This window comes from Poromitra crassiceps (assembly GCF_964638095.1).
Source record: "Poromitra crassiceps genome assembly, chromosome: 3".
NCBI classification, from domain to species: Eukaryota; Metazoa; Chordata; class Actinopteri; order Beryciformes; family Melamphaidae; genus Poromitra; species Poromitra crassiceps.
Window position 1 is genome coordinate 74,993,252 of NC_139625.1, and position 22,500 is coordinate 75,015,751.

Genomic DNA, 22,500 nt, shown 5'->3' on the forward strand with positions numbered 1-22,500 from the left:
TCTCTCTCTCTCTCTCTAAATATATGTATTTTTGCTTTGAACAGTAATGAAGTATTTGTACTGTACTTGTAGTTACTTCCCATCTGACTGACAAACACACACACACACACACACACACACACACACACACACACACACACACACACACACACACACACACACACACACACACACACATATTTTTAGCACTCCCTCCTCTTTCCCAGCCATGAGGTTGTGGGAGGAAGCCCGTGCACACGCCCGTAATGCTAATTACAATTTGCACCCAGCCACAACACACACACACACACACACACACACACACACACACACACACACATAGATCCGTGTGTATTTTGAGAGCTCAGATGGGGCAGCAGCTAGGAAACAGGAAGTACTTTGTTACAGTTAGTCTGCTGCTGTTGGAAATAATGCTAACACTTTCTATAATGTCATCATAATGCATTATAAGTATAATTATAATCATGCATAGGCAGCTTATAATGTTTCATAATGTTTCAAGTTGTATACCATTACTCAAAATCTGTTATAAAACTTTTTCATTTAAGTAGTAATGAAAAAGCTTTATAACAGATTGTAGGTAATCTGTTTATAATGTTATAAAACATTTGAACTGTATATGCATGATTGGCTAAAACAAAAATCCACTTATTTTGTTTGATATATTCATTAATCATAATTATTAGTCTTGATAAAATAAACATGACCATAATACATATTATATTAATAACATGATTTTACTCCACTGTTTTCGCCTTATACGGTACATCAACATATCATTTTGGTAACCCTTTATATGAAGCCAGTGTCTGTAATACAAATCATACTTATAACACATTATAATGCCATCATAAAGTCTAAGTGTAGTCACAGTATAATCATGCATAGAGACTTCTAATGTTTTATAACGTTATAAACAAATTACTTACAATCTAACAGTGAAGTCTTACAATCTGTTTTGAAACTTCTTCATTACCACTTAACCAGACCACTTACTGTATGAAACAGCTTCATAAGAGACTATGAGTAATATTATAAAACATTATAACTGTCTATGCATGATTATTACTTTATAATGCTTTATGATGGCATTATAATGTGCTGGATATCAAACAAAATAATTTAAATTGAGCCATTGGAGGAAACAAATTCTTACTCCAAAAGGAGAAAATGACTAAATAAGTGGGATTGGTCCAAATTGAACTACAGTATAGTGCAGTCATCTTCCCTGTTGCTGCTGCAGTAAAACAGATGGCTCAATGCAGATCTCTGTTGGGGCTGCTGAGTCAGTAGTGTGTGTGTGTGTGTGTGTGTGTGTGTGTGTGTGTGTGTGTGTGTGTTATGTGTGTGTGTGTGTGTGTGTGTGTGTGTGTGTGTGTGTGCGTGTGTGTGTGTGTGTGTGTGTGTACAGCGGCTCGGCAGGTGGGGCAACAGACACGATGAGAACATGGGAGGTAAAAATAAATAAATGAATAGAAAAAGGACAGAGATGCTACTTGCTAACCGCTACACAGTCTACCACAGCAACGCGTCCAGAGCTTGGGGTTCAGCACTTTCTCCAGCTCAGCCGACTATAAAAAAAGCCATAATTACCTAGACGAGGCCCTGATCACGTGGCACTCTGCTGAACGAGCCTGGTTCGGTCACAGTAGGCAAGCGTCTCAGAGTTTAAAGAGCAAATTAAATGCTAGAAGACTTCACTAACTGTCACTAACTAATGTTCAAACCTTACCAGCCACTCAATAGATGACCATTGTTTTTTGGGCTGGTGAGTGAAGCCCACTTGTATTTTACCTGAATTTGGGGCTGGTGGCTGGTGCTAATGTTGTGCCCTGCTAGCTAATGCTAATACAACCAGACAGTCCTTGTGCCCCTTTGTGAGTCCCACCAGATCACAGCCCTCAATCTAATGCTGTAATATTATCAAGACATATACAGCAGAGTACCACAGGAGCGAGTCCAGAAGACCAGGATGTTAGCACTTCCGGCTAGTATGTGTAAGTATGAGATTTTTGTGTGGGGATTTGGGTTAAATGTATAAAATAAGCTCTGTGGTTAACAAAAGCTTATGAAACAGCAAAATGTGTGTTCAGCAAGATAATCTTCACAAATAAGGAACACTGTTATGACTTTTAAAGCGTTTTCTGAAAATCGCATTGAAAAAAAACGTAAAAGTGGTCCTCATTTGTGAAGATTATCTTGCTGAACACAAACATTGCTGTTTCATAAACTTTTGTTAACCACAGCCGTTATTTCAGGCATTTAACCCAAATGCCCATTAAAAAAATCCCATTGCCTTTCACCCCTATGAACCAAGTCGTGCAGGGACTTCTGGGTAAGCCTAAAAAAAGAGGCCATCCCCGCGGTACTCCATGAGGAAGCATAGAGAGATAATGCTGAACCCTGTGGTACTCCATGAGGAAGCATATAGAGATAATGCTGAACCCTGGAGTACTCCATGAGGAAGCATAGAGAGATAATGCTGAACCCTGTGGTACTCCATGAGGAAGCATAGAGAGATAATGCTGAACCCTGTGGTACTCCATGAGGAAGCATAGAGAGATAATGCTGAACCCTGTGGTACTCCATGAGGAAGCATATAGAGATAATGCTGAACCCTGGAGTACTCCATAAGGAAGCATAGAGAGAGAGTGCTGAACCCTGTGGTACTCCATGAGGAAGCATAGAGAGATAATGCTGAACCCTGCAGTACTCCATGAGGAAGCATAGAGAGATAATGCTGAACCCTGCGGTACTCCATGAGGAAGCATAGAGAGAGAGTGCTGAACCCTGAGGTACTCCATGAGGAAGCATAGAGAGATAATGCTGAACCCTGTGGTACTCCATGAGGAAGCATATAGAGAGAGTGCTGAACCCTGCGGTACTCCATGAGGAAGCATATAGAGAGATAATGCTGAACCCGAGCCACTTTCAGGATGCTGCTGTCAGAATGGAGGAGGCGCAGGAGATGGATGGATGTTCAACAACCAGAGAAGGAGAGGAAGAGATAGAGAGAGGATAGTTACCTGCATCCACGTCGGCTAGTTTACAAGAGCAGCCAAGAAGGAAGAACGAGAGAGAGGGGAGAGAGACACAAAGCAGATCAAAGGTTCAGCCCCAAGTTATGCATGCAGTCAACACCAACAACCAGCATCCGACAGACGGAGAGAGAGAGAGAGAGACACACAGAGAGACAGAGAGAGAGAGAGAGAGAGAGAGAGAGAGAGAGACACAGAGAGACAGAGAGAGAGGGGGAAGGAGCGGGAGAGAGAAGAAGGCAAAGAGATAAAAAGAGAGATTTATGAGAGAGAAGACAGCAGGGGGAAGAGAAATAAGAGAAGACGAGAGGGTAAATGTTTATGGGGCAAAAGAGGTAAGATGAAAAGAGACAAAAAAGATGAGAGAATAAATTGATGTTGGGCGAGAGACAAAGAGAGTGAGCAGAGAAAGAGAGAGAGAGAGAGAGCACAACAGAGAGAAACAGATTGAAAGAGAGCAATGAACAAAGTGGAAGGTAAAGGTTTATAGGGGCAAAAGATAAGGTGGCAAAAGAGGCAATGAGGGAGAGAGAGCGAGGTAGAGCAAGATGGAGCGGAGGGAAAGAGAGAGAGAAGATTGACAAAGAGGAGGATAAAAAACGAGTGTAAACAGTGTTGTAATGCGCAGGTCAGACAGAGGCCAGCGCAGAGAGTGTAACAGAGACAGAGCACAGAAAACACACTTCATATCACTTTCCTAACACCATACTCCTCTCTGGACTGGAGGAGAGAGACACTCAAACAGACAGAGGCCAGAGCAGAGAGAGTAACAGAGACAGAGCACAGAAAACACACTTCATATCACTTTCCTAACACCAGAATCCTCTCTGGACTGGAGGAGAGAGACACACTCAAACGCTCCTGGCTGGGTCAACTGTGGCATGGAACGGCTTAGCTCGGTTTGATTTGACAACAATGGATGCTATTTTTACCCAAAGCTCCCTACGCATGCTACTTTGTGCGGATCTCGTATAACTGCTTGAGACTTGACTTGATGCACGAAGAGAAGACTTTGAGCCTTGACTTGGGTTCTGATGACTCAATACTTGACTTTGATGACTTGAAAATGTTTCTAAAGTCATCATGACTTGAGATCTTGTGTTTGTGTAAAAAGACTTCGATCGAAAGGTCATGAGATTTGTTCCAGCAGACGACTGAATATAAATTCTGAATTGATTTTGTATGGAATGTTTGAATAGAAATCAAACCCATGATGCTCGTACCAAGTTGTGATCCTATTAAAACCACATTGCATTGAAAAGTCCTGGATATTTAGTTTTCTTTAAGATATTAAATTGATACTGGACTCTTGATTTCTTCTGACTTGACTTGTTGTTCTACATTTAGACTTGGCACTTGAATTGAGATTTGTGCCTGCAGACTTGACACCGACTTGAGAGTGGGAGTTGGGACTCAAGGAAAGTTGACTTGATCACACCTCCGTTTTGCAGTATATTAACTCCCATAGCGGCTTGTCATTCTAACCAACAAGCTGTTATAATCTGATTTATCAGGTGTCCTTGTCTGTGAGAGGCAGACGTAACTGAGAAAACATGCCAACAGACTAGGATATCCAAATGACATTTGGTTACCTGAACAGATGGCTGGTAGAGAAACTTACAAGCCACAGTCATTACCAGCGTTACCTGAATAAGTGGCTGGTAGAGAAACCTACAAGCCACAGTCATCATTTACCAGCGTTACCTGAATAAGTGGCTGGTAGAGAAACCTACAAGCCACAGTCATCATTTACCAGCGTTACCTGAATAAGTGGCTGGTAGAGAAACCTACAAGCCACAGTCATCATTTACCAGCGTTACCTGAATAAGTGGCTGGTAGAGAAACCTACAAGCCACAGTCATTACCAGCGTTACCTGAATAAGTGGCTGGTAGAGAAACCTACAAGCCACAGTCATCATTTAGCAGCGTTGGCCTGGTGGCTGGTGGTGATTTCCCAGCCAGAGCTCAATTCTTTTAATGGATCCCATATGCTGCATTTCTTTGAGCGCTGAAACACTGGGCCATTTTTTGGGCCATTTTCAAACAGGCAACGAGGCACCAGAGTGAGCCACAAGGGGCCCAAAGATCCCTGCGCTCCATCCTGGCATAAGAATATGCCATTAATCCAACAAGGCTGAGGAAGTTTGCAGGGTGGCATTGCCTTAAAGGAGAAGTTCAACCAAAAATGAAAATCCACTGAGTATTAATCACCCCGATGCCGATGGACGGACGGGTGAAGTTTTTTAGTCCACAAAACCTTTGTGGAGTTTCACACCGCAAAACACACCTGGGGCCGGTTGCACCAACTGGTCTTAACTATGCCTGGTCGTAACTCCTACGTCGGTCTTAGTTAAGACCAGTCTTTAGAGTGGATTTACGCCTGTTGCACCAACACGGCTTACTCTGGTCTTAACTACGCTGGTCGTAGCAATGCGCGTTCATGTGAATTGTCGGGGAATGCCCTCTGATTGGCCCACATGTGCCTCGCGCCGTCACCCACTACTGTATGTGCGTCACTACACCCTCCCTCCTCCCACCCCCCTCCTCCTGTGGAAGCCCTGGGGGAAAATGGCGGCGGCGATTAGTGTCAGGGAGTCTGAATGAAATTGAATGTAACGTTCCCAATTCTATGTATTACATTCTAAAAAAGTAACGGCAACATTTGGGAAGGCTAAGCCACACAACTAGTTAGTTATAATCTAACGTCGTGCTTTCAAAGACGGCGAACTGGCGGTGTTACGACGATGACGGTCAAAAAGGTCTCCGCGGAGATCTCTGCTACGCCTCCTCCTGACGAGGCGTAGGAGTTACGCCTGGTCTTAGTGAAAATAAGGCTTAAGTCGTCTTGGTGCAACCGGCGTAGCTGTTAGGTCGTAAAGTTACGACCAACTTAGCTTAAGACCAGTGTAAGACCAGTTGGTGCAACCGGCCCCTGGAGCTTTGTCCTAAACAACTGAAGTGGATGGGGTCCAACTTGAGAACTTGAAAAGAGGTCATTGACACCGTGTTTTAGCTGAAATCTTCACTGTAGCTGCAGGAAGAAGGAAGGAGCCAGAAGATCGGGAGTAGCTACTGTAGTCTGCTACAGTGAAGATGTCAGATCAAAACAGGGTGTACATGACGTCTCCTCAATTCAACTTGGCATCTCAGGGCTTGTGGAGACTTGGATTATGCCAGGTGAGTAGTATGGAGGCATTTTTTCTTCTTTTTCTGCTGTTTTTTTTTCACTTCAATTGTTTAGGAGAATTCTGCAATGGTGTTTTGCTGTGAAACTCCACAAATATTTTGTGGACTAGAAAAACTTCCCCCGTCCTTCCGTCATGGCATGGCGGTGAGTAGCTAATGACTACATTTAAATTTTTGGGTGAACGTATCCTTTAAGAAGTGACAAATTTCAAGCTTATGGCAATGCAACGGCAACCTGAGAATGACAGTTTTGTTTGGGAATACACATTTTGGTTGAGCATTCTGTGGCAGACTGGTCTCATTAACACAGAAGCTTGTCTAAGGCCTGCGAGAGGGAACGTCTGCAGTCAAGGCTCCAGTCTGCAGCCTAAGAATAGTGCTGGTTAGTGGCTTTGTGGCGCTGTGGTTAGCCCGCCGCTCGCAAGGCACCAACTACACTCCGCTCCCAATCAATCGCCCTGGGAATCCGGGCAGCCAGATATTTTTAGATATGGGGAATTTCAAAACATCAGCTCCTGCTTTCTCCTCTTCCCGCTTTCCTTCTCGGCGGTTACGCAATGATTTCAAAAGAGTTGGGGTTGTTTTATTTATTTTTGTAATTGGAGCAGAATCGTGACTTCCTAGCAGGGTGGCGGTGCCAAGTATTGAGATGAAAGATTTCGGGGAGCCGTAGTTTGGAGTTGGCTTGGGCACGCTATGCGAGGCCGCTAGAGAAGCCGTGTGGTGTTGCTCTTGGCAGCACCGCGGTGTCATTGAGGCTGCGCGGTGCAAACGGAGCGGTGGACATTAAAGCGATGGAGCTGTTACCCCCTCGTCCTGACGCTGGAGTCTCTGACTGTGCAGCTACGAAGGGCAAACAATGCTGCTTAAAGGGATAGTTCACTTTACTCTTCAGTACGGAGGGCATTCTCACTGCAAACAATGCTGCTTAAAGGGATAGTTCACTTTACTTTTCAGGACGCGCGCCTCCACAGGATGTCAGCAATACTCAGCCCCAGACATTAGTTGCCCTGGGGATTCCCAGTCACCACCGACATTCAGGACTTTTTTTTATTTTCTGTCCACTTGTATTTGGCCAAATCTCCCTGGTGTCCTGCTCGTTGCTCCACCCCCTCTGCTGATCTGGGGAGAGCAGTAGACTAGCACATGCTTCCTCCAATACATGTGCAGTCGCCAGCTGTCTAGATCCATCATCTGAGGCTCCTCAAACTGGTTGCGGGCTGATTCCGGTGGGTCCCCACGTTTCAAGCCCAAAAGAAGCTGTTTGAAGGTGTTCAGGCTTAGCACCTACAGTACAAAGAGGTCAAACAGGGTTACTAAGCCTGCGTTCCACAGAGAGGGATTACATTTCTCTTTTGTGTCCCAGGCTGAGAAAGGGCATCGACTGACGTGCGCTATCAGAGCACAGGCAGGAGTGACAGCAGGCATCTGTTCTGCTCTATGAGGAGGGTGACTGCCTGATCATCATGTCAACTAACTCTCAACTTGCTGGGTTTGGTTGAGCAGCTGACATGGCCGTTTGAATCATAGACTGTGTGAAAAATATGGACAGAGTCACCATGATGTCACCCATTGGTTTTCGGCCTCCCGTTTTGAAGCCTAGAGTACACAAGTGTGGCCGTCGCCATCTTGGGATTCTTGCGCAGCTCGCAAGTCCCCAGGAATAGCGCTGGGCTGTGAAGCCATTTGAACATGGTGGCGAAGCTCTGTATTGCAAGTCACGTGACGCCATGCAGGCCAGAAAGGAAAATTCCCATCCACTTGCATGGGGACCCCGGCAGCTGTTAAACCCAGGGGAATTTTTTCCGGGTGTCACTCAAAGTATAAAACGACTCTTTTAATTATCAACAAATTTTGTATGGGGCATTCTTTCTTCAGAAGCCACTAAGAGCCGTATACGGGGGTATTTTCTTCTTGTAATACAATCCATGGGTGGGAGGGGTGGGAGACGTCATGGAACACGTCATGGCACACATGCGCACTTCGCCTTGGGCCGCATGGTCAGGAAGGAAGTAAAACCAGGAAGAAAAAGCCCCCATGATGGCTTCATGCGCCAGTGAGCAACCTCCGTCCGAATGCATGGGTGGGCGTGGCACGTCCCCTATCCAGTTCTTTTAATACATCCATGGCAGCTTGCACGAGACCAGGGGTTTCCCAGAGCCGCAGCTCCGCCTGCTATTGGTCCGTGATCGACAAGCTCCACGATCACTGGACAGGTGACCTGTCAATCAGGGCCAACATAGTATTTTCTATCGTCTATTTGACACTAAACGGGTGAGTTATATAGAAATTCACTCCCAGTACTCAGTTGTCATGAAAGGTGAAATTAGCTCAATAAAAAGAGGAAGAAAAGAACCAGGCTGTAAATACAACAATCCTGTTGTAAAGTCGGGCAATTTAACATGGGGGTGAACGGGGAACGGCTCCCTTTTGCAGCCAGCCTCAAGTGGCCATTCGAGGAACTACAGATTGTATCACTTCCGCATAGGCTTCATCTGTCCAAGCTTACCGCCTGGTTTGAATACAGCACATCTTCCAGAGACAAAAACCACCTGCTAAGAGGCCGAGATAAACTTACGCCATTAGTCAAAAATGTCCCATCTCTTTGGGACGTATTATCCCCTTAAGCCCACCCAGTAGAGATAGTTCCCCCTCTCTAGCAGCAGCCTTATATAGTCTTCTATCTCCTGAAGTGTGGGAGGAACTATCTGCAATATCCATGAGAAAGCTCCTCCGTGGCCCCTCGTGAGAGCCAGAGCCTGAGTGTTGAAGTATGAAGGGAAACACAGGCTTTAGTAGAAGTGGCTCTTTGCCTGGAGATGATGGGGTATGCCGTGTGGAGGCGTTTGGCGGGGGAGGATGTTGAGTGCGTTAATATTGGATGAGGAATATGCTCGTGTCCGCGGGGCGTGTGAGGAGTGCTGCTATAGGAAGACCTATATCTCTGGTGTGCCACGACTCGTCATCTTTTTTCTCTCGCCAAGGAGAGAGCATTAAAATATTTAGAGGCACATGAGAGAGACTTAAAGCCCGCCTGCCTCCAGTCAGTTCTTCATAGATGTACAAGCGTTGATGTTCTAGTAAGACGTACATGTGAGTGTGCTGTATCAACGCACGTCAATATTTGCGCCAAAGAACTTAAATTTGTAAGAACTGAAGCGAATACCTTGTTCCACCCATTCTTCCAGTGCAGCACATAGACTTGCAGTGCTGTTGTCTGTGTGTCTGTTCTCTCTTTGTTCAACTCGTTGTCTGGTCCACAGTGGAAATACCGGAAACAGTCGCCGCCATGACAGTTGCCCACATTTCCAGAAAAAAAAGTTTTAGAGTTTTAGAGTCGCAATATTGTCCTCATATCAACGACTAGCCAACATGTAAAAGCTGGTGGGCTTTATGGAAAGAGCCTGACTCGAACTGGTTAAACGTTATTATCGCGGCATGTGTGTGTTTGTGTTTGTGTGTGTGTGTGTGTGTGTGTGTGTGTGTGTGTGTGTGTACTGGCCACCGTGCACGTGTGTTTTTGTGACAAATAAAGATGGGGTTTGTCCGTCCAGTTTAATCTTTAAAAAAAAACCAGCAAGACATTAAATATCTTAAAAATGACAAACTACACTGGAGGGGGACTTTAATGACGACATAGGGTTGAGCGAGGCAGGTGGTTTTTTTACGCAATTTTCAGAAAACGCTTCAAAAGTCATAAAAGTGGTCCTCATTTGTGAACACAAACTTCACTGTTTCATAAACTTGTGTTCACCACAGACCTTATTTCATGCATTTAACCTAAATCCCCATACAAAAATCATTTAACCTAAATCCCCATACAAAAATCATTTAACCTAAATCCCCATACAAAAATCATTTAACCTAAATCCCCATACAAAAATCATTTAACCTAAATCCCCATACAAAAATCATTTAACCTAAATCCCCATACAAAAATCATTTAACCTAAATCCCCATACAAAAATCATTTAACCTAAATCCCCATACAAAAATCATTTAACCTAAATCCCCATACAAAAATCATTTAACCTAAATCCCCATACAAAAATCCCATTGCCTTTTACACGTAGCAGGAGGTGCTAGCGGAGGTCTTCCGCACTCATTCCTGCGGCACTCCATTTTAGGTTTTTCTAAGGGCATTACACTGTTGTTGAAAAAAAAAGACACGTATCTGCAATAATAACTTTGAGACACCATGGATGTTTAAAAATATACAACGCTGTTTCAAGAGGTTTCAAGCCCTTTACAGCCGTGAAAAGTCATCCATCACATAACTTTCTATTCAAGTCTGAAAACAATCAAAAATGCTATGTTATGTGTTTTTCTCTCTGCAAATACACTGCAGTGATCTCATCTCTTCTTTGCATCATTTCTGGTCTGCTGGATCATTTGTTTATTTTTTATTATTTTCAAGATGATTGAATCTTTTTTTCATTTAGTGGATGTAATCTTGGATGGGTTGTAGGGTGACGCTGGACCAGTTTTGGCACAAGAACGTGGGACGTTGTGAAATTGGCGGCGGACGGAGCGACTGCGTTGACCCAGCCAGATCTTGAGGAAGAGAGGAAGAGAGAGAGAGAGAGGCGAGAGAGAGAGACATACAGAGTAATGTTCTTACCTTCAGGAGACTCTTCCTGGACGTAGGTTCCTGTCAGATACCTGTGGACCAGCGCCGACTTGCCACTGGCCAGGTTACCCACAATGCCCTGTGGTTTGGGTAGGGTGTGGCATGTGGGGGAAGTGGATGGAGGGATTGGTCAGCATCAAGTTAACAAGTGGTTTGATTGGTTGCTAGAATAGACCCTTCTCACGGGGGCCATTTTGTGTCGAAAAGGCAGGGTAAACACAGGGGCAAGCAAAACACTAATGAGGGTTTCCAACTTCCATGATTGGAATTTGGAAACCCTCATTAGGGTTTTGCTTGCCTCTGTGTTTATTCTGCATTCTGAACACATGTAACATTACAAAATCAGTAGTATATCTGAAAACTGTAAACCGTTTTGCAGACATTTATTTAGTTTGACAGTTATTGAGAGTAGATTTGAGTTCAGTTGTGGACCAGTGATGACATTCATGGACAAATTACATCAGTTAACTCTCAATAACTGGCAAACCAAATGAATGTCTGCAAAACCGTTCACAGTTTTCTGATATACTACTGATTTTGTAATGAAACAAAGCTGGTTGAAAATCGGCAGAGTGTTCCTTTAAAGGAGAATTTCGGTTTTTTACACCACGGTCCTCATTTCCAGCTTAAAATATTATGTTTTACTCACCGAAATAGTTTGGCTTCATTCGGATGCCCACGGAAGATTTTGAGCTCCGAGTAGTCTCCTCAAACAGGCTATAACGAGAGCCTGCGGCGAGTGCGGGGCATGCTGCACACACTCTGTAAATGACACTTTTTCGGTCACATCGCGGTTCATTATGGTTGTAAATATAATTATTTAGCTAATAGCTAGAAGCTAAGCTAACACCAACACAACAGTCAACGTTGATCTGCCCCGGATGGGGTTACAGTGTTCATCTTCTTCTGTGGTTTCTCTTCTTACCACACTTCTTGAGAGAAACCACAGAAGAAGAAGATGAGCACTGTAACTGCATCCGGGGCAGATCGGAGCCTACTCTTTTGTTGTTGTTAGCTTAGCTTCTAGCTATTAGCTAAATAATTATATTTACAACCATAATGAACCACGATGTGACCGAAAAAGTGTCATTTACAGAGTGTGTGCAGCATGCCCCGCACTCGCCGCAGGCTCTCGTTATAGCCTGTTTGAGGAGACTATTCGGAGCTCAAAATCTTCCGTGGGCATCCGAATGAAGCCAAACATATTTCGGTGAGTAAAACATAATATTTTAAGCTGGAAATGAGGACCGTGGTGTAAAAAAAACGAAATTCTCCTTTAAGTGAAGTGATGGTGGTGGGAAGTACGGTAGGGCTGGGTATTGGTACTCCATACATTTAAGGCAGCCATTCCCAACTCATCTGCAAAACATTCCAATCTCTGTGAGATAATTTTGTTAATCATTATTATGTATGAGAATGCATTTCCCCATTATTGAATGATATTGTTATTTAATTTGTAATCAATTATTCGTTAATCAGCCTATTGCAGACAGGTGCTGATGGACAGCTCCTTTTATCAGTAAGATAGGAAGTACTCAGAGAAGGCATTATTTGGCCTCCGTACGGTTTACAGTCAGATGTGGGCCGCCAACATTGAGCCTTGAGTCAAAGAAGGTTGGGAACTGCTGCTACAGTTATGAAGGTATCCACCAAAATAAGCCAGTACCAAGTAGCATCAAAACTCCTCCAGTCAAACGATACCTACAATCCATCCTTTTTGGACACAGATCTAGAAAAACAAGAGTGTATGTTTTTGCTCGCAGCCAATCACCGCAAGTGTTCTTCACTTTTAATGTGACGTGTGATTGGCCAACTACCGCAGCAGCTACAACCCATACAGGCTGTGGTGGTGAAGTCGAGCGCGGTGGCTGTGACGGAGTTGGCAGTATCACTTTAACAGTACTGGTATCGTTTTTTTGTTGTTGTTTTTTTACAATACCCAGGCTTATTAGTGGTACCCAATACCCAGATCTCTTAGTGTGTGTGTGTGTGTGTGTGTGTGTGTGTGTGTGTGTGTGTGTGTGTGTGTGTGTGTGTGTGTGTGACGTGTGTTATCCTGGGGAACTCACCACTTTTAGTTCTGGTACCGATCGGCTCAGCGTCCACTCCTGGCTGTTCACAAAGGCATCTGGAACAGAGACAAGAAACACACGCGTCAATCAACTGTACCACACACACACACACACACACAGACACACAGACGCACACACGCACACACACACACACACACACACACACACACCCCTTCAGTTGTCCCGGCAACAAGGGACCCAATCTGTTCCTACTCAGTGGTCTCATGTCGAGAAGGGAAGAGAAGGAGATGGAGATGGAGAGAGAGGGAGGGTTAAACGAGAGGAAGAGTAAGGATGTCAGGCATGAGAGAGAAGAGAGGATGGGGGAGGAGCCTCATTAGAGCTGACAGTTGATTGACAGCATGGCGGGCCAGTAGTTGAGTGGTTCATGGCAGACTGAACAAGATAACAGGACACACAGAGAGACACTATACCAGAGATGCTTCATTATAGAGATATGTCACCGCCAGATGTAAGAAATGGTGCTGTGAAGTGTTGTGAGAGAGAGAGCCTGGTGATGCGGGGTTAGTGCTGACCTAGCAAGCTAACTTGAACTACAGATTGTGAGTTCCCAAACTCCACACAAACCACACACAAACCAAACACAAAGCTGCCCCTTGTTAGCTCAATATAGTTGTAACTATTCATATATTATTCATACGGTATATATTATATAAATATTCAATTAAAACAATTCTTTTTTCCAGATTTAGCTACTACATCAACAAACTTCACATGTAGCTTTAGCTAATCGCTCTCTGCTAACATGAGTTCCTGTTGCCAAATCTCACGAGAGTGTGTTTCTGAGACAGAGACAGGTCTTGAACAAAGTTAGTAAATTTTCTCCTGATCTGCCTGTCTGAAAAAAGCCATTTTAGTGTCGGAATTTTCAGAAGATATGTGGCTTCGGAAAATGGACAGTGATGTGACTTGAGCAATTGTGATGTCATCAGTGATGTCACTCGAGCAACTGTGATGTAGATTTTCATAACTGCACATCATCTCCAGAGTCTCCACCCTAGGAATCGAGCATGCGTATCACGCAAGATTGTCTTTTTCTTAAGTTAAAACTGGCTAAGTGGGGTGGCGGTGTCAGTCATGATTGTGATGTCATCAGTGATGTCACTTGAGCAATTGTGATGTCATCAGTGATGTCACTTGGGCAATTGTGATGTCATCAGTGATGTCAAGTTGTAAATGGCCTTTTCAGTGAGCTCAGAGAAACTTTCCAGTTTCACGATTGTGAAAACAGTCTTCTAGTGTCAAACTCTGCACAGACATCATTCTGCACAGTGAAGCTCAAAACATCCAACTGAAGGAATAAGGGTGTCTTTAAACCTCAATTAGTCTCCTAATTTCAGTTACTGTTACTTTAAGGTAAGTAAGGAAGTCATGTGACTCATTAGTGTTAAAGTAACTTTCCCATCACTGCTGCTAAGTGGCAGTGAAAGCGGTCACACTGCTTAACGTTTCATAGGGCAGCAGCTGCAGTGTGACTGGCCCCCATCAGGGGATCCATTGAGGCTCAACGGGCTGCTGGCAGGAGGCCGGTCTGTGGGGAGGCGGGGCTAAACAGCTTCTGACCAGCCCGACCAATCAGAGGTTCAAAACCAACCAACTTGCTTCAACTGCAATTTAGACTTTTCATGGTTGTGAATTGAACAGAACATTGTGTTTTGTGCCAAAGTATCCTGTGAAGTCTATGGTCTATTAACATCTGCTAACACCCCACTAATAAACCAGTCGCTAAAACACTAGCCATCTACTTTAGTGTGTGTGTGTGTGTGTGTGTGTATGTGTGTGTGTGCGTGTGTGTGTGTGTGAGTGAGAGTGTGTGTGTCTGAGTGTGTGAGAGAGAGTGTGTGTGTGTGTGTGTGTGTGTGTGTGTGTGTGTGTGTGTGTGTGTGTGTGTGTGTGTGTGTGTGTGTGTGTGTGTGTGGTTAGTGCAGAAGCAGTGAGGCTAGCAGGTCATGGGAAATGAGGAGGGGGGTGGTGGCAGGAGCTGATAGGCTATTCCTCCCTCCCACACACACACACACACACAAAATGCGACTGTCTGCTTTTTGTTCATATTCAACTATTCATGGTGTGTGTGTGTGTGTGTGTGTGTGTGTGTGTATGTGTGTGTGTTTGTGTGTGTTTGCGTGCGTGTGTGTGTGTGTGTTTGCGTGCGTGTGTGTGTTGTTACAGTGTGATAGTGTCAGTGTTATCAGGGCGCTTCTATCCTTCCAAAGACCTCTATCCTAATACAGCCTGCACCCTTCACTCAATACTCTCTCCATCTCCCTCTCTCTCTTTCCCTCTCGCCCTCTCTCCCCTTTCTCCCACTCTCTCTCCATCTCCCTCTCTCTCTTTCCCTCTCCCCCTCTCTCTCTCCCTTTTTCCCACTCTCTCTCTCCATCTCCCCCTCTCTCTCCTTCCCTCTCCCCCTCTCTCTCCCTTTCTCCCACTCTCTCTCCATCTCTCCCTCTCTCTCCTGCCATCTCCCCCTCTCTCTCCCTTTCTCCCACTCTCTCTCCATCTCTCCCTCTCTCCCCTTTCTCTCACGCTCTCTCCATCTCCCCCTCTCTCTTTCCCTCTCCCCCTCTCTCCCACTCTCTCTTTCCCTCTCTCCCCTTTCTCTCACGCTCTCTCCATCTCCCTCTCTCTTTCCCTCTCCCTCTCTCTCTCCATCTCTCCCTCGCTCTCTTTCCCTCTCCCTCTCTCCCTCCATCTCTCCCTCTCCCCCTCTCTAGGGCTGTGTTTTTGTTTCCACTATCAATCATAGAATATCAGCATATTGGCAATATTGAAAATCTTTCATTTAACTGAGAATGGACACTGTATTTGAAAAGATTGAACATGTTGAATATTCCAAATGTGCAATATATTTTTTTCTTCTTACAAATTGGATTTTCTTTGCACATTTGATTTCTTATTGAATTAAATCATGTTTCACAGTTTCCCTAATGAATCGCTATAGGCGAAGTACCTTCTCCTGCCTTGAAGAGCCGCTGACACTAAAATAATATAATCAATCATTTATGGGCATAGAAAAGGTCAAATATAAGACACTCAACATTGGTACAAAATGGTAGCTTCAATACTAAAGTCTCAGTATTGACCATCAAAAACGCATAATAGTCTAACCCTACCGTGACCGTCAGCCATAAAGCAGTAACCCACACACATTGAGCCTGTAGTGGCCGGGCGACACCCCGGGGTGCGTGGCCGGGCGACACCACGGGGGGCGTGGCCGGGCGACACCACGGGGGGCGTGGCCGGGCGACACCAGGGGGGGCGTGGCCGGGCGACACCACGGGGGGCGTGGCCGGGCGACACCACGGGGGGCGTGGCCGGGTGACACCTCTGGGTGCTGCATGGCCGGGCGACACCACGGGGGGCGTGGCCGGGTGACACCTCGGGGGGCGTGGCCGGGTGACACCTCGGGGGGCGTGGCCGGGCGACACCACGGGGGGCGTGGCCGGGTGACACCTCTGGGTGCTGCATGGCCGGGCGACACCACGGGGGGCGTGGCCGGGTGACACCTCGGGGGGCGTGGCCGGGTGACACCTCGGGGGGCGTGGCCGGGAGACACCTCTGGGTGCTGCATGGCCGGGCGACACCACGGGGGGCGTGGCCGGGAGACACCTCTGGGTGCTGCATGGCCGGGCGACACCACGGGGGGCGTGGCCGGGTGACACCTCGGGGGGCGTGGCCGGGCGACACCACGGGGGGCGTGGCCGGGCGACACCTCGGGGGGCGTGGCCGGGCGACACCTCGGGGTGCGTGGCCGGGTGTTAAGTAGGCCAGTGGGCTCATTTGTTTTACTAATTCATCAGACGCAATCTGTGTCAGCCTGAACACACGCCTCTCTATGGACCCTCCACTGCACGCAGAGAAAAGATGACCTCACAGAGAGGTCTGTCTGACAGCGCGTGGAGCCCGGGGGAAAAAGCTCATTGCAGCGCTTTGAGGCACCAGGCTGGAGCTGTTTTATGGTTTTATGGGTTGCTTTTCTCCACTTGCTGGTTTTGTCGGACAATAACCATTACTTAGCAGTGAAGTAGCGCTTCATAAGGTGGCCAAGAGCGCCATCTATCACATGACGGTGAAAACACGGATTGACGTGATATCACGTCAATGGTAAAGTGTTAATAAATATATAATAAATATATATTAAAATCCAAGCACTTTCAAGTACTTGATTTTATTTCATTTTTCCCCATTGCAACCCTGGTGTGCTAAAAGCCATAGGTCAATAATGAGGACTGGTTAAAGAAAGTATGGTGTGGCCCTGATATAAATAACCCAGGACCTTTCTATGACGAATTTAAAAAAAGATGGTCTCAGATGTAGGGCGTCCCGGTAGTGTAGTGGTAGATTCCCTGCCTACCAACATGAGAGTCGTAGGTTTGCACCCCCGTGTTACCTCCGGCTTGGTCGGGCGTCCATACAGGCACAATTGGCTGTGTATGCGGAATTTTGGGCATGTGTCGCTGCACTAGAGCATCCTCTAGTCGGTTGGGGCGCCTGTTCGGGGAGGAAGGGAACTGGTGGGAATAGCGTGATCCTCCTGCCAGTGAAGCTCCCCGCTGTCAGGTGAGAAGTAGCGGCTGGCAACTGCGTATTTGTCGGAGGAAACATGGTGCTAGTCTATGGCTCTCCCCAGATCGGCAGAGGGGGTGGAGCAGCGACCGGGGTAGGAGGGGGAAATTGGCCAAGTACAATTGGGGAGAAAATGGGGGGAGGGAAATCAGAAAAAAATAATCTATATATTTTCAAATGTAGAAATGCATATGATGTTTAAAGAGCTCAGGACTGCAGACATTACAGTATGTGTGAATGCTGGTTTCCACTCCAGTTGGACAGAAAAAAAACAGCATTCTAATGCAGCAAAGGTGTGAAAGCTGGAAGCTGGAGAATACAATGTTATGTTCCTGTAAAATTACCTATTCATAAAACTGCCTGAAATGATCTTATTTCCCCATAGAATGTATCAAACTTCCACAGTTTACCTGTCTGGGACATTTCTTTGCATGACATCAACTTCCAGAAATCCCATGTACGGTAACTGTTGCTGTGCATCTGTGTAATGAAAGATGCTGTACACATGAAGGCGCATACTATCTGACTCTTTACCTATATGAGTATTATGCTACTACAGCAGCCTAGATTTGCTCTTAGGGTGTTTTCACAGATTCTGATCGTCTCCCGTGATGGAAAATATTAATTCACAGACTTATTTTTTTACAGCTGAAATTATGTGTGTGTGTTGGGCAATGTTGTGGCCTACTTCATTTCTTCATTTCAAACAAAACCCTACAGTAGGCTACTATAATGGCGATGCATACTGTATGACCGTTTACCGCCTGAAAAGAATACAATAATAATAAATAGCCCAATGCAGCTCACAACGGGAGCTTGTTTAATCCACAAATGAGTGAGGTTTCCTGCATTTTGTTCGGATCGAGTTCGGATCACGTTCACACCACCACGTCCATACACTGTGGAATCGCCTCCCCCTAGGTATGAGATTGGCAGACTCAGTGTCCACTTTTAAATCGCTTCTTAAAACCTATTTATTTAAACAAGCTTTTTATTAAATTTATCCCACTCGCTTCTTTTTATTTTTATTTTGTTGCCTGATTGGGTTTTAATTTTTTTGTTTTGTTTTATGTGCTGTTCCTTCACATGCTATTGTTGTGTTATGTACCTGTTGCAGTTTGTGCCTGTTGACGTTTTTAGCCTGCTTTTTGTGTACCTGTTGGCTAAATTTTGAACGAACTTGCTATAAATCTGTTTTTATTTCCTGTATGTAAAGCACTTTGTGATCCATGGATTTGAAAAGTGTTATATAAATAAAGTATTACTTACCGTACTTACTTACAAGCGAGCCGTACTAGAGTTTGGAACCGCACCGAGACCACCTCTTTCAGCCGGTCTGGGTCTACTTTTTTGGTGTGCTTTTGGTGAGCACCAGAGTTTGATTGCTGCTTTCACACCTGCTCAAATGAACCGCACCAAGGGGGAAAACACAGTGCGATTCAACCGAACCAAACGAGGCAGGTGTGAAAGGGCTCTTAACTCATTCACCGCCAGTTTAGGACTGCCAATATTTAGCACAGGCCAAAGATTTTCATAATTGTTGGTCATCTTTCAAGACCCACAGTAAATTATCTATTAGCACCAGAGTGATTTGCAATACCTCAAAATGAAGATGTACGTCTCTGGGTTCACCAGGGAAAAAAAAGTGAGCTTTTAGCATGTTCTGTATTCTACTTATAGCCATTTATATACACCCTGTTTTCCCCCAAAATGTCTCTCTGAGAAAAGAAATTGCAGAAAATGGCATTTATGTATTTATGCACACAATCTCATGCAGAACTCGCTCTCAATTCTTTTATTTTGAACTGTATTGACATCAGACATGTAAATATTATTCGTTAGGACACAAATGACAAAAAAAATAAATATATATATATATATATACACATGAAGTGCTTTTTTTTTACATTCAACAATACAGTTTACTCGGTGTGAGTGAGTGTGCAGACAGACAGACAGACAGACAGACAGACAGACAGACAGACACACCGACAGACAGACAGACAGACAGACAGACAGACAGACACACACACACACACACACACACACGATCCCCCTTTTAGATTTCTAACCCCACATATGATAAGCAATAACCACGCCCTGTGGCGCTGGGATTGGCCAGGAGCAACACTGGAGGGCACGCAGCCCAGCGATTACATGAACCAACTGAATAGCTCTTGAGAAAGGACAGCGGGCTGCTCTGACTCCCGCTTCTGCCTTGTGCCTTGCTGTTGTGTGTTTATTTTGCACCCTTCCTCGTCCATGTCTCCCTGTCATATCCCCTGCTATCTGATCGTTCCCGTTTTCCCCTCGGCTATTCAACACGTCCTCACCGCCCTCGCAAACTGATCGATCATTTCCTCATTCCTCCGATGATCAAACACATCTCTTGATTACTTTCTCCCGGCTGGCACAGAGGAAGGCGACTCCAGCTCGTGCAGCGCGCCGAGGCGCGTTTCAATGGCGTTTCTCCTGTCTGCACAAGGAAGCGTTACCAGTTTTCTGCTTTTCCTCCTGCTCAATTTCAAAACAACAGCTGCGGTATGTGTTTGTTCACGTGTTGTCTTAGATGATAGGGACCTGATACCATGTGACAGGCTGGGGAAGTGTTTAAACTACGCCCTGCAGTAATAAAAACAAAAACACGTCAAACACGTCATTGGCGGGGAGGGCTATTTCTGATAACACGTCAAAGACGTCATTGGCGGTGAATGAGTTAATGTACTTGGCCTCTGTCTATTAGGTGTGGTGTCATCACACTTCACTGCCTGGATTGTTTTGACCCTGTCTGACCCACTGACCCTGTCTGACTGACTGTGTGTGACTTTGTCATCAAATACAAAAGGAGTGGAATTATGCCTGAAGGTGTAAGTGGCTCTGAATCGCCTTACCAGTTTTGAGTGGAATGTATCTTTAAAGAGCACATTATGTACAAAAGTACTACAACCATTAGTAATATTTACTGTCAATGGTAATACTACTAGTTCTACTTCAGCTATTGGAACCACCTCTGTTACTACTCCTACGACAATTAGTGTTACTTTCTGTAGCATAGTTGGAACGACTACTGCTACTAGTATTGGTACTAGTACCACCCCTAATACTAATATACATCTACTATTAGTATTTATATGACTATTACTTCCATTGCTACTACTTAAGCAATATGACACGAGAGGGTGTACTTTACTGTGGTTATTGGCACGACGGTGATGCGGCAGGACCAAGACTTCAGCCAAGGTCCATACGCATCACTGAAGTAAAGTACACCCTTGAGTGTAATATTGTGATTATACAACAGTTACCAACTAAATACAAGCTATAAACAAAAGGTGCTCATATTTTGGGGCCATTTGCTCTCAAAATAACAAAGTTTTTGCAGAGTGTGTTAGTCCGAGACAATAAATAGTCCCTGTTGAGTCAGCCAGCCGATATGCTCATCACATTAGTTAACTGTTACAAACACCTGTGCAGAAACCAGCATCTAGCTTACAGTGTTGATGCAAAATGGATTGTTCTTTTGTTAATTTTAATTTATTTGATGGACTTACTGTTCATGAATGGTTGGAAGAAGAGATCAACAAACAAGCTGTTGGTTTCATCTGACAGCGTCAGGTTAGGACGGTAACGTATCAGACTGAAAATAATACTGCCTGTCTGAGGTGAAAGACGGTTGAGAGGCGGGCCAGCGTAGCACTGGTGTTGGCGTTGGCCAGTCCTGGCGTGTTCCGCCCCCAAATCGAGTGTGTGCGGGCGCTAAGTCAGTGGGTTCTGGGACAAACAGGCTATAGCGTGAGCCACTTACGTTAACTTAGGAGCAGTGCGGTAAATACAATATTCCTGGAATGCGAGTTTAACGAACCAGTTACATGTCCTAACTATTTGTATGCCGTTTTAGAGGTATAAAATACAATGAACAAAGAAACATTAAACAATCATAAAAAAGTGAAGACAAGAGTGTGCATGTGTATGTGTGTGTGTGTGTGTGTGTGTGTGTGTGTGTGTGTGTGCGTGCGTGCGTGCATGTGTGTGTGTGGTGAAGGGGGTAGCTGACTGGAAAGAATCCAGAGTGAAGCGTCCCTCTTGGCCGGCTGGCACACACAGACAGAGGGGTTTTTGTATTGTTGGGGGTTTACAAATGTCTGCCTGTCTGCCTTGGCCCCGCCCTCTCCGCTGGGCAGGATGTTGACCCAGCTGCTTCCTGTTTTCAGAGGCCCTCCAGTTCCCCTATGCTGGTCCCAGTAAGACCCACTGGCAGAGCCCTGGTGCCCCGTCCGGACCAACACACCCCAGACCAACGCTGGGCTATTTTTAGCTGCTCAGCTGGACTTAGCAGCCAGTTTGGCAGCAGGAGGCGCTATTCTGGTCTAAAACCCTGGCGGGCAAGATAGTAAGATGCTTAAAGTGGCTGCTGGATTCTGAGATGAATTGTGGCTGATAGATGAACATATTTTGGAAGGTATCAATGATTCCTTTGTCTGTTCAGCCACGGTGGCTGTTGCTGCTCATGATAACTACCCAGTTCTTCACTACCCTTTAAAATGTAAGGTCCTGTTGTGTTTAAGAAATCAGTGATACAGAGAGCCAAACCAACATTTATTTACAAAAGAAGAGAGATTATTATTACTTTTATTAACTTTTTTTTAATGATTACTACGTAGGTTGATGCAGCAGGGCGATGTGACACAGCAATGTACCTGCCAACTAGCCTGGCATCGCCAGAGCAATTTGCAAGTAAATGCAAATGATTCTGGAAACACTGAGTTCAACTTTGATTTCCAGGGGGCGTTATCAATGTGCGCAGACCAAAATGCATCTGGACACAATTGGATAGACCTACAACCAATCAGATTGAATCTTGGTTGTTTACGAAAACGCCTCAACGGCGCTACGGGCGCTCCTCTGCTCTGTCAGTCATCGTATCAATCAAACCCATCCCATAACGGGTAAACGGCTGTGATTGGCCAGACCGTTTTCAGGTTGGGTG

General features: G+C 45.3%; 1 protein-coding gene across 2 annotated transcripts in view; it reads right to left on the minus strand.

Moving 5' to 3' along the window:
- Positions 1–22,500, minus strand: part of agap1 (ArfGAP with GTPase domain, ankyrin repeat and PH domain 1) — a gene marked incomplete at its 5' end in the record, with an annotated part of 348,600 nt that overhangs the window by 148,738 nt on the left and 177,362 nt on the right. For both annotated transcript variants that reach the window (XM_083634203.1, XM_083634202.1), the window contains 2 exons: positions 10,846–10,933; positions 12,924–12,982. In XM_083634203.1, the coding sequence (XP_083490329.1) occupies positions 10,846–10,933; positions 12,924–12,982 (147 nt within the window). The remainder of the gene's footprint in view (positions 1–10,845; positions 10,934–12,923; positions 12,983–22,500) is intronic.